The sequence below is a fragment of the Lissotriton vulgaris genome, chromosome 2_1, assembly GCF_964263255.1.
Source record: "Lissotriton vulgaris chromosome 2_1, aLisVul1.2, whole genome shotgun sequence".
Taxonomy (NCBI): Eukaryota; Metazoa; Chordata; class Amphibia; order Caudata; family Salamandridae; genus Lissotriton; species Lissotriton vulgaris.
This window is the reverse complement of record NC_141687.1, coordinates 1,953,665,227-1,953,683,841: the sequence shown is the minus strand read 5'-3', so window position 1 is coordinate 1,953,683,841 and position 18,615 is coordinate 1,953,665,227. Positions and strand designations below refer to the sequence as shown.

The following is an 18,615-nucleotide window of genomic DNA, read 5'->3' as shown; positions in this document are numbered from 1 at the left end:
AGTGAATTACAGCTATTTTCGTTTTTCACTATTGCAAGGCTACCTGTTCTCCATAGGCCAGAATGGGAAGTTAAATTACTACATTTTATAGTCCTAACTGACTCAGGGAACATGGGGGAAATTTGAGTTTAGTATGCCTGAACTCAGAATGATAAAATACATATTTTAGTGAAGTTGGTTTTAACATTCTGTGTTTGAAAATACCACTTTTAGAAAGTAGGTATTGTCTAACTATCCAGGCCTGCCTCTGCTAGGTTGTGTATTCCTTGTCTGGAGTTTGAGTGACGGGGCTGGGGGATTCCAAGAGACAGGATGAGTCAGCCCAGTGGTGAATAGAGAGATCTGCCATATTTCTTTGGAAGTGCCTGCTGCGGTTTTGGGCCTTCTGAGGGACTGCATGTCGCAAGGAGCTGGAAGCGCGACTCATAAGGAAGAAGTGTGTCGCTGTCGCAGCCGCTGCAACTCTGAAGGAGGGTATCGCCGATGTAGCTGGCGCATTGCACCACATCGAGAGAAGTGTCTCGCAACAAAGAGGAAGCGTGTCGCCGTCGCTGCTACTGCCGTCGCATCTTGGATGTCGCCGCATCGAGAGAAGCATCTCGCAACGAGGAAGAAGCGTGTCGCCGTCTCTGCTGCTGCCGTCGCATCGGGGATGTCGCAGCTGCCGCACTGCACCGCATTGAGAAAAGCGCCTCGCATCCACGGAGAAGCGTGTCGCCGTCGGGGCTGCTGCCGTCGCATCTTGGATATCGCCGCTGTAGTGGTCGCATTGCGCGTAAGCGTCTCGCAAACGTCGGAGAAGAGTGCCGCAGCCGAGGCTTTTGCTGTCGCATTGTTGAACAAGGGTGTCGCACCTGAAGTTGACACATCGAACCGAGACTTCTCGCATCAACGGACAAGTGTGCCGCATCTGGAAGATCTTCATGTCTTTATTTCTTTGCACCTGAACTTTGCCGCATTTCCATCGCTACAACACTTGTTGTGGAAGCGTTACGCATCATAAGGTACATTGACTTAAAAGGTTGCATCTTAAGAACTGAACTGAACTAAGCTAAAACTACCATCATAAGTATAGTATTGTGGATATTTGTCGTTTGTGGTCTTGTGTTAAGTCTATATAAAGAATACTTATTTGTAATATACAACTGTGTCGTGTCCATCTGTAGTGCTGTCACTGGGTTACTGTATGTGTTCACAAATGCTTTACACATGCCTCTGCGATAAGCCTGTCTGCTCGGGCCAAGCTACCAGGGGTTATTTTAGGAGTGTACCCCCTTACCCTGACTAGAGGCAAGGGTCCCTATTTGTCACAAGTACCTACCTGTGCCGATTAGAGACCCCCAAATCTAACAGTCTCAGACTGTAATGTGGTGATTATGGTTACAGTTACGATCCCTGAGCATTTGCTCTTTTCATTCGTTACCAGAAGTCTGGTATATAATACTGCTGGCTCTGTTTCTGAATAATAGAACCTTGAGAAAAAAAAATGCAAACCATTTCCAACCTTGAAAACGCGATCCCTGCACAAGATCTTCAAGCAATACGTCTGTCTAATCTACTCCTTACCCGTAATGTATGATGGAATAGCCCTTCGCCGAGAACAACAAAAATCAAACTTACTCCCTCAAACGTACTACTAAATATGAACCACAGTCTGAGAGAGTTTGTCGTGAAAAATGCAGCCAGAAACTGCAAACCTAATTTCAGTCCACACCAGTCACGCAAATAAAGATGTGGATTACCTGAGTGCTACAGATAGGAGGGGAGTGTGTATGTACAGCACTATATGTGGAGCCTGTTTTTGCTTTGATTGCACTGAGGACACTGAGGGGAACGACAAGCACCAGAGGACAACAAGGCCGGCGTGCTGCCATTCCTGCTACTCTAACGCTCCTGGAGGTGCATAAAACATCCAAGGGACATGCCCGGGCCAAGAGCGGGCCCGTCTGCGCCCGTCCGCGGCAGGAGAAGGCTGGGCTGGGCCACCCCCTTGGTTTGACGGAAGAGGCTAAGAACCAGTAAGAGAACATTATTTCCTCCTGCACTTTATGAATAAGCTTACCGTGGGATAATGGGCAAAAGGAAATTACCACCCAATTACTAAGTACTTGAAAAATGCCATGGGATTGATTAACAATGAGACTACTCAAGTTGAGGAGAAATTAGCAGCCACTAAGTCTGCATTGGATGCTGCAGTAAAAGAGACAGGTTCAGGGAATAGGCCAGACCCACTAGTACTGGTGGCAGTTGGGACTGAAAAGGAACCTGTTTTAGAGCCTCATGGATCCTGTCTAAACAAAGAGGTTAATGTCCCGAGTGTGGCAAACCCGTGTATATCAATGTTCCCTCTGGATATATCTGTACTAACTAATAATTCAGACTCGCTCTCTCCACCAGCAAAAAAGTTGAAACAACAATCACAGATATCTACTGTACCGTCAGTAAAAGTGACACCAAATGTAAAAGCCAAGCCAAAGAAAGAGGAAAAAAACAGGGGTGGTTAAAAGTACGGGGGTTTGCAAAGCTGCAACTCATGTCCAAAATGTGCAAAACCTGGAAACGCTTTTTAAAAAAAAGTGCAGGGAAAAATTGACAACATTAAGCGCTCCCTGATGTCGGAAATTAAATTAGTGCAAAAGGATGTCACTTATTTAACAGATTTGGTAACAGAATTATTACCGCTAAAATCTATGCACAAGGCGACCCTTGTAAGAAAATTATTCGAGAGGCCAAAAGGATTAAGTACCTCAGACACTAATGGCAACAAACTTCTGAAGCTGATATCACCACCAAAGGAACGCTCTTATACACAACCCACGGCAGAATCCAGAGATAATAAGGCTAGCAACATTAATTCCTTAAGGTCTGGTGGTACTAATCAAGGGAATAAAGTGACCAGGAACCTACGACCTTTGAACTTTACAGACACAATACTCCATCTACCAACCCAGGCAACTCCCAATGTTATCATCCTGAAAAACGCCCCGAAAATTGTAGAAAGTAACACAGAGTCGTGGGAGTCTTTGAAAAGTCAGGCCGTGCGCACTGGTTTGATTCAAAAAAATGTTTTGACATTAATCTATTACATCAGTACATTATAATGATAAGAAGAGTTTGGTGGGCAGCACTAGAAAGTCATTCCGGGGAGACTGTGTGGTTGTGAATTTCCGAAGCAAGGAGTTGGTGGGGTCCCTGAGGGATGAACTTCTAAATACATTTGTAAAGCCTTTTTACCAACAGGATGAGTTTATAACTGCTGTCCCAATTGGGTACTTTTATAGGCCTAGTAATGAGTCCACATATAGTAAAGTGAACACACCTCACAGTTCTGATCCATTTTGAACCTATCCCACATATAACAGTTTTGCCCCTCTAAGAGGTTGTAGTGAAACCGATTCCAACATATGCGTATTTTTAATATTTCACTTTGCCGGTTATTAGGCAAGCAATCACTTGTAGGTTCTTGCGGTATTAATGAGCAGTTCACGATGATCTAATGCAGTCCTAGTGCAATGCTAAGCAGTTTGTAAAGCAGTACGTAATGTAGTAATAAGACAGTCCTTAATGCGCATACTAATGCAGTTCGTAACGCAGGTCATAATGCAAGGATAATGCGGTTCGTTATGCACAAATAATGCAGTTCGTAATCCAAGAATCAGGCAGTTCGTAATGCAAGAATAATGCGGTTCATAATGCAAGAATAAGGCAGTTTGTAATGCAAGAATAATGCAGTTCGTAATGCAAGAATAATGCGGTAAGCCAATCTGCGCGGTCAACTCGGGCACCACTTGGCTCCAACAGCAGAGACAACAGTCATAAGCTTAAAGGGGTGGCCCCGGTACTGCTGGACAGGTACCGGGCGCAGCGGGAGAGAGATCGGAGCACTGCTTCACTCCTCCTGCATTCCTCCCAGGCCACACACGCTTGCGGCTCCCAACCGGAGTCCAAGCCTTACCTGAGCGGTGCGCTGCTTCGCGCTCTCTCTCTCTCTCTCCCCGCTCATTGGACGTCCTGCTGGGCAGCCCAATAATGTTGCAGCTCCGTTGTTAGGCGACGCTGTAGCCAGACGGGTTACGGCGCTGCCTTCTCCGTTGACGATCTTGGACAGATTCCTCTAGGCGAACAATAATCACAATCCCTTTCACCTTGCAGCTTCCTTAGCTTCGAGAAATCCTTTAGCATATTGCGGCTCGGGCCGGCAATGGCGATACATCTTCACAGCCTCAGTTACAATGATGGGTCGGGCCACAAACAGCAATGCAGCAGCGTGGACGATGTTTCACACTGCTGAGGCCATGCGGTCACGGGGCACCTTTAAACAGTATCCCGGACCACACAATAGTCTCAGGCATGTAAAAAGCATACGCACCAAGCATCGCTGACATGCGGTCAGAAACTTTGATGTTCCTGAGTTTCCAAAACAGGGGATCGGACTCTTGCAGACAAGTTACTTCAGGATACAGCACACAGCAAAGTCCTCTCAAGCAGGGGGACACAGCACACAGCAAAGTGCCTTGTCCTCTCCTTAGTCAAATCAACAAACTGCAGGTCAGCCCCAGAACACACAGCAAGGGCAGTCCTTCTCTTCAGTCTCTTCAGCTGTTCTTCTTTGGCAGAGGTTCCTCTTGATCACAAAGTAGTTTCAATCCTTTTTCAGTCTGGATTTCAGTCTTGAGTTCATGGGTTTCAGCTCTTACATTTATACCCCTAAATGCCTTTGAAGTCTTTGTGTTCAGGGGGCTCTGAGCCCAGTCCACACCAGAACTGAGTGTCTTCCTGCCAGTGCACACCCTCTTCCTTTGATAATCAGGGTCTGGGCCCCAGACGCTCCGCAGGAGGTGGAGCCATCCTTTCGAGGCAGCAACACAACCCTCTTCACATCCAGGGGGCTACTCCTCCCCCACATCAAATGCAGGCAAGCCTGTTATTGTCTCACCTACTCCTCCCTGGTGTCAGGACACTTCCCAAACCCTGTCACATAGAAACCCAGACAGGCAATACACAACCAGGCAAAGGCACACAGGATGGTTTAAGACAAGAAACCAGCCACTTCTAAAAGCGTGGTTTCTAAACACACAATTTAAAAACCATCTGCACAAAAAGATGTGCTATTAAATTTTGAGTTCAGGCACACTAAACTCAATCACTCCATCTTATGCTTATGGGAAGAGAGGCTGGAAACATGGGACACAGCATTACCCATTCTTTCCTATGGGCAAGATGTCCTTGCAACAGTGAAAAACGAATTTGGCAGCATTTCACTGTCAGGACATGGTACACAGCTGGTACACACCTGTCCTGACATATGTCCTACCTTTCACATACACTGCTCCTTGCCCAGGGGGGTACCTTGGGCCTACTATAGGGGTGTCTGAAGTGCATAAAAAGGGAAGGATAAGGCCTGGCACGTGAGTGCACTTGTAAGGACAACAAGGCAGTCAACAAACTGTGCGCAGGCACTGCAGTGGCAGGCCAGAGATCTCTTTTTAGGGCTACTTGTGTGGGTGGCACAATTAGTGCTGCAGGCCCACTAGTCACATTTGCATTACCAGCCCTGGCACACATAGTGCACTTTACTAGGGACTTCACTAGTAAGACAAACATACCAATTATGGACAACCAATTTCCATAACACTTTATTCAGGGAGTACTTGCACTTTGGCACTGATCAGCAGTGGCAAAGTGCCCAAAGCATCTAAGTCGCCAACATACTGTTAGAAAAAGGTCTAGGAGGAAGGCAAAAAGTTTGAGGCACTTTAGCCAAACAGGGCCAAGTCCAACAAAGTGCAAAGGGCAAAGCTGCAGATGGGGTACCTATAGGTTGCTTTTAAATATAATATAGATTTCTGGTCACCGATTTTATTAAGTGTTTTTAATGCTACCATAGGAGGAGTGCTACCAACAACGTGGGTAGAATGTATAATAGTATCTATTTTTAAAAAAGGTAATAGAGGGAAAGCTAAGTGCTACCGCCCCATATCCCTTCTCGATTCTACATCCAAACTGATGGACAGAATTAAGTCGGGAAGACTGTAAAGTTGGGTAAACGAGACGATTATCCTAACTGAGGCTCAGTATGGATTTAGAATGGGTATTGGGACAGTGGAACAATGCCTAAACCTCGAGTTATTAATAGGGAAATATACCCTAGCTAAGGAAGGTCAGTTACACCTATGATTTGTTGATCTCACCAGTGCTTTTGACCTGGTTAAGCATGGCAAATTATGTCAAACATTGAATGGGCTGGGTGCTCCAAATGATATTATTGTTTACTTATCGCAGATTTACACTTCTTTAACTTCTAGAATGCTGTTTTGCACAAAAGGCAAATGCACCCCTGACTTTAGAGTTACTCGGCGGATACGACAAGGATGTGTTTTAGCGCCCCTTTTATTCTCCTTATATATAAATAACATTGACCTATTTTTATAAAATCTAAGTGTTGACGCCCCCAGAGTTGGCACACGCATCACCAAAGTACTCCTATATGCAGGCGATGCGGTCTTGCTAACGGGGCCTGCAAATGGCCTACAATGTTTAATAGAAAAATTCACACAATTCATGTCTGAAAAAGATTTACTGTTGAATCTCAGCAAAACTTTCGTCATGACCTGCGGTAAAACTAGAGTGAAGAATAGGCAACATCACTTGGGGGGGTTCCCAAATTAATAGAATAACATCCTTTACTTAACTGGGTATCCTTTTTAATAGGTATTTTGCTTGGGGTGCACATATTGACCTATGAAAGCTGAAATTTTTGCAGTTATATGAGGGCCTTTTCAGATTTTCTTCAAAAATAAGCAACAAACCAGTACGAGAAATCCTTACATTATATAGGAGCAAGTGTATTACAGTCCCAAATTCATTTTTGTATTGGTAAAATGTTTTGTATTATTAACGGTTTCCTTGTTATAAGCTATCAACTATGATTGATATTGGAATAGCAACCCATGCAGAAACTTGTAGATGGGACACCTGGATTATTGATGTTATTTTATTGGATAGAATGCTTTTATGGTTGTTTCCATGCACCAAATAAAGCTTGATTGATTTGATTTGGAATACTTTTTAAACTGCATCACTTAAGAAGCATTTTAGATTCTACCATAGTCGTACTCTATGGAATATTAACAGAGTTATAGTTTTCTACTGGGGTACAGAGAAGCTCTGCTTCCTAAACTTGTCTTGATGTTTCTCACTAGACCTCTACTAAGGAAACCTTAGCAACCTTAACCTTGCTACACAAACAACCTTAACATTGCTCAGACAAAGGACAATGTGGAAAGGATGATCACCCACGATTGCAAAAATATAATTTCACAAATTTTCAAAAACTGAATTACCTAACTGGAACTTGCACTACATTCCTCAGGATATGCTGGCCAATCAACTCACTTTTAAAGAAGGCACTAGCTGGCAATAAAGGTCACTTTCCATAACTTGAGATCTAATACTCCAGTTAATTATGATATAGCCTTCACAAATGTTTTCTTCTACCGCTTAGTTATTTCAAGATAGGATGTCAAGCCAAAATGTCCATCAAACAACATTGTGTATAAAACAAAAACAGGCAAAAAAAGCTCACAATCTGTTTTAAATGTACTCCCCAACATTTTCTAAATTACTGCTGCTCCAAGTAAATTATTTTCTAATAACGTTCATGAACATTCTACAAGACGTATCGTTGTCTTTGGCTCGGGATATAACTTTCCAATAATGCCTATAAATATTAAATAATTCTATATTAATGTTTATGCTCCTAGAGACCAATGCCAAATCACAACATAAGATAGAGAACATTCTGTGCCTATCACACAAACCATGATTTCATAGCATTAAACGTATTTATTATAAATTCTCGTTTAATATAGGTGCATTTGGAAACTTCCAGTGATGAAACACTGGATACATTAAAGGATATTTAAGTTTGATTTTTTTCCTGAATTACCTACCATTGGGTCCCTAAACCTTACTCACCTTTTCATGAAGAGCGGAAGTTGCTCCTGAAACACCTCGTGGGTTGCTTTGACGTCAAGAGCACAGTACCTCATTAAATCCTATGAAGGTTAAAAAAAGCAAAGGAAAATTGTGGGAAACTGTAGCTGAAAATCTAAAAGTTATGAAATATGTTTAGGTAGTATGCCAACATGTAATTTGCTATTTGGGCTCATGGTTGTATCACATTTAATATTTTATACACAGTTACTTCTGTGCAGAGCCATCTGCATTTTTTTTATCTCACTGGTATTAATCCCCGTTCATTTTAGACCATTGAAACAATGAACTTGCAACAAGTTTATTTACACATTTTTTAACTAATCAATGTTCACTCACAATTCAATGTGTTAAGTTGCCATATATTATAGAACAATAGACTCGGCTGAAAACATTAGAATTTTAGCACTAGCACATGTGTGCATCTGCAACTATTTAAGCAGCATTAAGGAATCATATTCCACTTTTAGGTTTTAGGTTATTGTCTATAATACCAATACTTTGAGTAGGTATTGGGAAAGCCCATTGCTTATCATTCGGTAGCTGTCTGTTGTCAATATCATTTGCTTGTTTCCTAATTGACGACTTTCTTTCCACTTCTTTGTGTTTGACCCTCCCGTGGAGCATAGTTTACCATTCTTTTGAAAGAATGACTTGCATCCTTTCACAACTGACAATCAGTGAACTTAGATTATCTTCTACTTTGACTTACATATGAGTGCAAGTATTTTTTGCTCTTGTCCTCTGGTACTCTTTCCCCTCAAATTCCCACCTTTCTTGCATTCTGAGTTGCTCCTCCTTCAACCCTGCTCTTCGGCTGCTTCCCCACCCTGTCCGGCAGCGGTGGCTTGCTCCATCGCTTCTGTTGTTCTAAGCCCTCCCGGTCCTGTTCTTTTTACTTGAAAAAAACATATTTTTCTTTTTTGGAGGGCTTGGCAGCTTCGAGTAGTAGAACTATTCAATTCTTGATAATGCAAGCCTTTTATTTGTTTTCACTATTCTTTTGCCTATTCTGTCCACCGTGACCTTCAGCATGATGCTAAGATCCGTTGTAAGGTGTAAACACAGGTAAGTACGTTGATTCTTTATTTTAAAGACTATATAGGTAGAAAAGTATTTGCAATGCTTGTCAACAACAAGGTTATCTCATTAAAAACGTCATAGGGGGAGTTCGCTTATCTGAAAGAACATTAATGTGTTATCTAGATTTAAAGACTTGTTTGCATCAAAACCCACATAGAATTATCAAACATGACTCTAGATTTTAAAATATTTTGAAAGCCCTTGGTCTATCTATGTTCAAACAGGCTACACACGGATGTCCCTACACTCAAAGATTCATAAAAAACATATTAATGATAACATTTGTCTTTTAAATCAAAGGACTGGACTCGGACTCTGAAAAACTAGGTTATAGATGCCGACACCTCATAAGGTTTCAGACACATTTATAGAATGTACTATACAATTTCTAATTCGTTAAAAAACTGACAGGCAGAGTAAGTATAACATCTATAATTAAAACACAAATGCAGAAATGAACATAAATCAAAAATAGTGGGCACTACGGTCACAGTAGTGGGGAAAAACGATCTTACGGAGGCAATGAAAAACAAGTCAGCCCATGATTGAAGCTTGGATTTTGGAAATGGAAAAACTGTCTCAGACTGAAAAGGTGAGTGTAAGAAATTGGGTTATTAGTTGAGGGGGGTAAGTTCCCATCTTAAGTAATGATCATAATCCTTGTCAGGGTGAACCACTAAAGTTACTAAATAAACCTGAGTGCAAAACCCAGGTAACTATGTCACAGAGCAGACAGGCTGAACTTAGAGGCAATATGTAAAGTCTTTATGCAGTACTACATAGTAATAAAGTCGAAATGCAAACCAATAAAAGTCCCAAAACAAATTAAAAAAATAGAAAACCCCAATAAGAGCAACCAGAGAAATGAAGTTTTAAGTAGAAATAGCACAAAGAAGTACAAAGGGGCAATGACAGTCATTGGTCGTGCTAGAACGGGAGCTAGGCGCAATGTGACCCCGACCACAATTTAGCGTGAGTCAGATAAACTAACAAGGTTCATTGTGATCAAAAATTGTATATTCTGACTTTAGTCCTTTAAGTTCCAACCCACCACAGGGGTAACACTTCTAAAGCCCATAGGCCATCAGGGGAGGCACAAAGAGGGTGGTAGGAAGTGTTCAGTGCAGGTTTAATTGCCAATAAGCGGCTGGGTAGCTGCAGGAAAGGCCTCTTGTGCTTGTTGTATGTATCCCTGTGGCTTGGCCTTCAGTCATATGACCCCGGGAGTCCACTTCCTTGTCCTAGGTACAAGAGGGAGAGCAGATCCAGTCTTCTAGGATCTTCTCAAGTCTCAGGCAGCAGGCTCAGTCTTTTTAAGATCTTCCACAGATTCAGAAGTGTTCTTAAGTGGATGCCTGGAGGTACCACATGTATGCATGTTAAGCGATAGTGTGTGGGATTTACCCCTGTAGACACCCTAACCAAGGAGGTAAAGGGTGCTGGGGCCAACTATACACTTTGGGCATTTTCAAGATAGCAAAATTATTTGGCCACACTAAACATGAGTTTTGAGGGATGGAGTTGTGCGTGGGGAGTGTACTAAGGTAAATCCAGTGTCTTTCGACATGTAACACCAAAATTCAGTTAGATGCAGTCCCTGTCCCCAAAACAACCCAAAGACAGAAGTGGGGTATAAAAAAAGCTGAGCTTTCAGCCGCCAGACAGTGGATACGCACAAATTGTTTTGGCATTCTGTTTCCCTTCTTTGAAGTGCATCCCAAATGTTATATGTAAAAGTATCAGACGTGTCAAACAGACTGTATTACTGTAATGACATAAGAGGCCCACTGTGATTGGGGTATGACTGTCTGGGAAGGGTCCTGGCCAGTTGTCAGTTAACATTTACCTGGCTTCTTTGAAGTGCAACCCAAGAGTTGTATGAAATCCCTAGCAGACCCGTCACACAGGATATGCCATTCAAGCAGAACGTGACACTTTAATTTCAAAAGGCATCCTTTCTATCCACTTTGCACCTTCTGTCACGTTCAACGGGGCCATCTTTGACCACTCAGGTTAGCCTATTGCTTTTATCCCAGGAGAAAGTTCACACCTCGTTCACGCCTCTTTAAATGCTTATCACTGTCTTGCATAAGTAATAGAAGAAAATGTAGATTTCGCTTTCAGGGGCTTCAGGCAGAGCAATGGCAAATATTTAAATCTTTCTGAAATATTTAGAACAAATCCAACTTCATCAATTAATTGGATTTGTATCAACTATTTAAAATAGTTGTTTAAATATTTTTTTAGCTAGTCCAATTCTAGAGACACAAGATTAGTATTTGACGTTACAGTCCAGTGTTTTCTACAGAACAGCCAAACCAGCTACAGTGAAAATAGCTTTGAGTGCATTTTCACTGTAAGGACATGTTTAACATTACAGTTTTACATTCCCAACTTTTACATACCATGCAGCCTACCTTTATGGGGAATAAGGCCTAGTTAGGGTGACTTATAAATATTAAAAAGGAAGGTTTAGGTTTGTCAGAGGGGGGTATTTTGACAATTTTAAATTGCAGTTAAAAACTGCACAGCCAGGCTACTGGTGGCAGGCCTGTAGTAATGTTTTACTCTGTCACTGTAGTGGTCGGCAAAATGAGTGCTGCAGCCCACTGGTGACATTTAGCTTATAGGCCCTGGGTATGCTGGGGTATCATATACTATGGACTTATAGGTGAGCTACATTTGCCAATCCAAAGTATACCAATTTTACCATGTCAGTTGGAGGAGCACAAGCACTTTACCATAGATTAGCAGGGGTGAAGTGCAGAGTCCTATAGCCCAGCAAACAAAGGGTTCAGAAAAAAGGCAAGAAATTCAGCATGACCCTGCAGAAAGCGAAAATGTCCACCAGTCCGACACAGATTAAGAATCTAATGTACACTCTCTGGTATTTGAAAATATTTTTAGGGGTTAAATATTTTTATTTATTTGGTAGTCAACACAACTGCACTGTGAACATTTGCAATAAACACTACACAGTGTACATTTCACAGTGTCAATGAAGCAGCACTAGAACAAAAACACGCATGTCCCAGCTCAAACCCGAGTGCAATTAGAGAGAATGGAGTAACCCAGCTGCTACACAACTACTGGGCACAAACCAGCTGTATTTCATACACTAAAGAAACATCACCATATTCCATGTTATACACTCTGTCAGAATCTCCCTCTGGATCTAGAAAGGAAAACAAGATTAGACCAGCCCATCTTTCACTTAATTAACTTCAGTCTTCTAGACTCCTCCTGGTTTGAAGCCTCAACAAAATAGACGAGTATTTACTGTTAATTTTTCGTAGTTGCAGGTCTTTTCAGCACTTTTAAGTCACACCGCTGAGAGCTTTAAAAATATGAATCTTTGATACACCCGCCTTCCAGATTCAGGACTGCCATGTGAGTCATCTGATCATGGTGATCTCTCAAATCCGCCACAATCATTCATGTACCTGCTTCACTGCTACGAAGCATCAGAACATAGAAGCCTTTATATCATTGCATCCTCTGCGTCTCCGAAGAGCTCAGTCTAAAGAATGAGTTAGGCCTCACCTTTGGGATCAGTCACCTTCAGAAGAATACGCAACTTTAGGATCTGGATACTTCTGGACCAAGCTTCATTTTCTATTCATCCATTTTTGATTCCAGATGCACCATTGAGAAATACATACATTTCTCAAATCTCGGTCGTCTACTGGTTCCTACTCTCAACTAGTGGCACCTTTTTACAGGACCGCCACCACTTTGACCTAGGGATACCGATCCAGTCCACAGCCCTACCTCTATCCCTATGAGGCGTTTCCACCTATTCTTCATGCCAACACAGTTTCTTTCCAGTTCCACTAGAACTCCAGAGGGTCTGCTCTCACCCACGACTTTGGACTGAGCCACTCAGGTCCTCCAGCACCTCAGTGTTGTCCAATCTTCAGAACTTGAGGCAGGAGGCAGTGGAGAGGAGGTGTACAGGAGTTCCAAGTTGCACTCAAGGTGGACTGCGTCTCAGAGAGTATTATTGGGAACTCCAGCGTGCAAAACTGTTGACACTGCATATTCTGGATAGTGGCAAAGAGATAGAGCAAGGGTTCCTCCAATTGCTGGAAGCCGCCCTGCACCACCTTGAGTTATAACTAACATTCATGAGGCACTAAAGGTCTAATTGTGGTTGAGCAGTCACCACTACAGGTCTATTGCAGTCTCCTCCAAATTCTGGTTGGAATCTGACAGATTTCCTTAGATGCCCACTGGGAGTTCAGATCCCACTGCAGAGCTCGCATGTGCAATCTGGTGAAGTTCACCAGGATGATGCCAGAGGTCAAGAGGCCATGAAGTACAGCATCCAATCTCCCAGCAACCCAGAACCGAGGCTGAAGCATAAGGATCATAACCTGATTGTCTAGGACTCAGTGAAACCAGAGGGAAGGATCGAAACTGCACTGTATCCACAACAGCTCCAATGAACAGGGACCTCTTCAAAAATAGGTCAGGTGTGAATTTGGCATGTCAACTGAGAACTCCAAGGATGTGAAGGGGTCAGCCACTGTCTGAAGGTGGTTCACAACCTTCAGACAGACAGACAGACCTTCAGCGAGACAGATGAATGGCTGTTGAAGGCGAGTTCGCCTTTAATAGCCAGTCATCAAGGTAGGGGAAGACTGGTATATCCAACCACCGAAGGTGTTCAGTGACCACCACCATCACTTTCAGACACCTGAAGGGCAGTGGTGAAGCCATAGCAGAGAACTGAAAACTGAAAGTTCTCTAGGCCCACCTAAAAAAAAAAAAGGTAATGCCTGTGAGACAGCAGGGCGGGGATATAAACATTTTAGTTGTGTTGGTCCAGCACTATCATCCAGTCTCCTGAATTCTGGGCAGATAGAACCTAGGTCAAAGTGAGCACTTTGAGGTTTTCATTTTTCAAGAAGTTACAAGTGCAGAGACCTAAAAGTGGACGAACACATCCATCCTTTCTCGATACCAAGAAATAACAGTAGGTAACATTCTGTCCATATTTCCAGTGCCAGAACCCTTTCTATGGCTTCTTTGTCCAAAAAAGCCTGGCCGGATCTTACCCCGCCCCCCTCACAATTACTTTGCGATGCACTGGCCAACTTCTTTTTCTCTAAAGTTAATGACATCTACCAAGCTTTCACCTCAAAAACCAACACGACAATAGCTTCTCCTTCTGATATGCCCTCGGGAAACGTTTTTACCAGGTACAAAGCTCTCACGACTGACCAAATAAAGATCATTGTCTCCTCGATTAAAACTGGATCTGCACTAGATCCTTGTCCTTTTTAGGTTTCGCCTGGCGTTACTGCGCAAGCAGTTCGCGCAGGCAAAATCCTAATGATTACAATATGGGATATAGGAATGGCCCCCGGCTCCCATTGGCTAGCTCCATAAATGGAGGCTAGCCATTGGAAGCCGGATCTGTCCGTCAAGGCCGGACCAGATCCGTGGGCATTCCCGCGATTTCTTCCCTCTCCGATCGTCATCGCGGCCGTGGGGGGGGGGGGGGTATATTTTTTTGGGTCGTCCACGTTTGTTTTTCCCATTACGCGGCCGACCGCCGCCGGAAGTCCAGGTGAGTGCTTGTTTTTTAATTTTCGCCCTCTTTTGACGGTCCCGTTGGGGTATGGATTCCTTGGCCTTCGGTGGCATATGGGGTTTCTTGGGCGTGGTTCTTTGTGTAATGCTCATGTTTGTGTCCTGTTGTTCCCTGCCGTCTACCAATTTTTGGGCAGTTTCTCGTTTGGTGTTTTCTAATTCCAAGAGGCATTAGAGGTCTACTTGCTGTCTTTCCCAGACGAAAAAGAGTGGTCCTAGTACTGTCACTAGCCGTAAAAGCCTGGCCGATGCTCGTCCATACAATAGTCACTGCGCCACCTATGCCTTCCTATACGAGTGGTATTTAAACTGATCGTATTAAAGTGGCCCTTGCTACAACCAAGCTTTGTCGCATTGCACTCGGTTTATACGAATAAAGAATTGATTATGTGATCGTTCCATCTAAGTCGTCTCTACCCCGTCAGTGTGAACTGAATACCATAATGATTGCACCCCCTCGCCAATTTGCACCATGGGATAGCTTTAGCTGACCGTCCCTAGTCGTATGAATAGACTATGTGTGGGCTGTTGTGCTAGGAATGCAACTGTCGCTTGAGTGATCTTGTACTTTCTTGGTCCCGGTCGGCAGGGTCGCTACATGTTCCGTCACTCACCGCCTCTTGGGGTCCATGTATTGTCGCCGTGTTGTATATTGGTTTTCTCAGCTTCTGACCGGTTTATTCCAGCCACTGGTTCTACATAGCAATTTGGCAGTCTTTGGACTTTGCCTGCTTCCTTTCTCAATGCGCATGTGAAATCTTTTATTTTGAACCTATAACTAGGCTAAAGATGTCGCAGGCTTATTATGGTTCTTGCCCGAACTAGGAGTGGGGCCAGTTTCTGATTCCCGGATGACAGCGTGGCAAGAATTTGCCAGGATTTATAAACTGTGCCTAGATTTTTTTTTTTTTACTCTAGCGAGGACTTTAATCTTCTTCAGGCAGTGATAAACGTTTATAGTTCCTGTGTGCCAGGAAGCAGAAGTGTACCCAGTCTAGCTGCGTCAGTTGGCTTGATGCACTCATATTTCCGGGTTTATCCGGGCGGTGAGCTCACTCGCTGCATGCATGGCAGTAGCAAGTTTATATTTCAGCTTCAGGTGTGTGGAAGCATGCCATGCTGGATTGGTCCAATTTGCTTTCGATCTTTAGGTTGTTTGCTGGTAATGGGTCTGAGGCCTGTAGGCTCCCCAGATGAAGTTCCACATCAATGCAGCTTCATTGAAGGTCACCACTTTGGTCTCGTCTGTGTGGCGGTCATTCTTCATGAATTTAGTCATGCACAAGTTGAAGTTGTCCCTAGTGCTGGGTGCCTTGTCTGCAAGGGGCTGTGTTGTCTGCGTAGGGGAGGTGGTTGATTTGTGCACAGATAACATCTGCCAGTGGCTTCATGTAGATTTTAAACGGTGTAGGACTGAGCAAGGAAACGTTCAGGACTCTGCAAACGAGCTTCTGAATATGGTGTCCTGTTGACTTCTCTGGGGAGAAACGCCTGGCTGTACTGTGGCTGGCTCTGAAAGCTGATTGCGTGGTGTTGGAGAGCTGGTTTACAGGGTGGTCTGTGAGGGGTCTGGCTTTTCAAGTACCATGGCCTAGTATGACACGAGGGAGGTCAGAAGTTCAAGAATTTGGCTGGGGCTGCTGAGGGCTTTCAGGAGGAGGTTGGCATGGTATGCACAGGTGTCTGTCCTTTGCTCACTTACGCAGGCTAGCTTGAATTCAGTGGCAAATGAGGGGTTGCCCCAAAACTGGTCTAAGGATGCTTGTTACGGGTCCGGGGAAGACCTGGCTTGAAGGTTCAGGCTGGACTTTTTCCATGTGGAACAGGGTAAATACTGATTTGCTTATGGCTGGGTTTGAACTGGGGTGGCGAAGTGAGCTAAAGAACGATGATGGATTCAACCCAGATCTGTGACCGGGGTTGAGTCTGAAAAGTTTCAGCGCTCCGTCCATTTCCTTGTGTTTGTTCAGAATTGTTAATGTCGTTCAGTGATGATTGGACGACTACCCTTTCAGAATATAGGGCACAGTGTGCATTTAGTTTCAATATTGATTTCAACAAAATGAAAGCTTAAACTTAAAAAAAACAAGTGGTAGATAAAAAGCTGTTTCATTCATGTAATTTCTTAAACTACTTTAATGTAGATTCACTGTACACTTTGACAAGCGGAAGGCTATGTGATAGTGAAAGTTAATATTGAAGTGTGCATGATGTACCTATTCAGTAACTATTATAGAAAGGGGCACAACAGGCGGCATCAACTTATTCTAATGGTTTAGTGGTGTGCTTCTTTCTTGCTATGCCCATTGCAGTCACAAACCCCTAATGGCTAAGGGATAGAAGCTAGCGATTTGTACGTTTCTGTTACTTCGTGCTTGCCTGCCTGTGTCTGTGTTTGTGTTTTGTGAGTGCATAGCTGTTTCTTTCTGTGCATGTATCTGTCTGTATCTTTTTCTGTACGTTTGTTACCCCGTGCCTGCCCGCCTCTTATGTTGGTTTTTATTGCATAGCTGTTTGTTTCCTGCGTGTATCTGTCTGTATCTCGCTCTGTACGTTTGTTATCCCACCTGCCTGTGTGTCTTGTTTTGTGAGTGCATATCTGTCTGTCTCTATCTCTCTTGGTACGTTTCTGTTACTTTGTGCGTGCCTGCCTGTGTGTTTCGGTCTTTGTGTATTGTGAGTGCATAGCTGTTTGTTTTTTGTGTGTTTATCTGTCTGTAGCTTTCCCTGTACTTTTATGTTGCCCCATGCCTGCCTGCCTGCTAGTGAGTCTGTGTGTTGTGCCCTTTTTTGTTTGCTTTTCTGTCTGGTCCGTGCGCATTCGTTTTGTTTCCGTTTGTGTGTCGGGATCTCTCCGTGTACGTTTTTAGGTTTCGCCCTGGGCGTAGCACTGCAAAAGCAGTGCTCGGCCCAGGGCGAAAACTTATGTTTACAGTATGGGGAACTTGAACACTCCCCTTCTTCCATTGGCTAGCTCCATAAATGGAGGCTAGCCATTGGAAGACATCGTTGTCAATCACTTTTTCACGGTCAGAACGTGAATCGTGGGCGTTTCTGACTCTTTTTTTAAGTCCCGCCCCTTGTTGTCGTGTGTCCCGGGCCGCGCTGTGATTGGCTGCCGGCCCGGGACACCCCCGTGACGTCATTCCCCGGGCCGCGCTGTGATTGGCTGCCAGCCCGGGACCTGACTTGTTTGAGACAAGTTGTCACGTATGGTTTCCACTTTCCTTATGGGATACAGCTGCAAGGTGATGGCAGCGCAAGTGCCAATCATCATAGGGTCATACGTGATCGACTGCTAATCCACTGCTGGGAGCACAGTGACACCGCTTTTCACTGCGAGATCGTCCCCTTCTCACGCCGGCTCCATCGGGGACCCCCCCTCACCCCTCCATTTGACTACAACAGGCCTGCCTGCGCAGACTAAGCCACCATCATTTCCGTTCTGCGGCGCTGCCTTGAGTCTACCCCCACCTACCATTGTATCGCCCCTGTGCAAAGTGAAGTAACTCCTCACCGCGAGGACGACGCCCTTCCCCCACCGGCTCCAGTGGGGAACCCCCACGTGACTACAACGGACCTGCCTGCGAGGCCTCAGCTACCATCATTTTAGTTCGGTAGTGCAGTCTTGAGTTTACCCCCGCGTACCATCGCATCTCTGGGCCTGCTGCTGCCTCCCTGGCTGGGGCGTCTCCCACTCTAGGCGCTGCTGCCTGCCCTGGATCAAAAAAACTGCCAAAGCTCTTATATACAGACGGCGTATACGAGGTCGACCAACTTACACCAAGACACAGGCGGTGCTCCCCACCATCATCTGCTGTGAATCCAGCGAAGGAATTTCAGTTTCACGGCAAACTCTATGTACTTCTTTGGCTAATTTAATGCAAACCGAACGCACATTTTTGTGATGGTATTTGTTTTTTGTTTTTTTATTAAAGG

The 18,615-nt window shown here is 44.1% G+C and overlaps 1 protein-coding gene across 3 annotated transcripts in view; it reads right to left on the bottom strand.

Annotated features, from left to right (window-relative positions):
- POLG (DNA polymerase gamma, catalytic subunit) overlaps window positions 1–18,615 on the bottom strand; it is a 796,646-nt gene that overhangs the window by 630,295 nt on the left and 147,736 nt on the right. For all 3 annotated transcript variants that reach the window (XM_086958137.1, XM_086958139.1, XM_086958138.1), the window contains exon 6: window positions 7,978–8,057. In XM_086958137.1, the coding sequence (XP_086814263.1) occupies window positions 7,978–8,057 (80 nt within the window). The remainder of the gene's footprint in view (window positions 1–7,977; window positions 8,058–18,615) is intronic.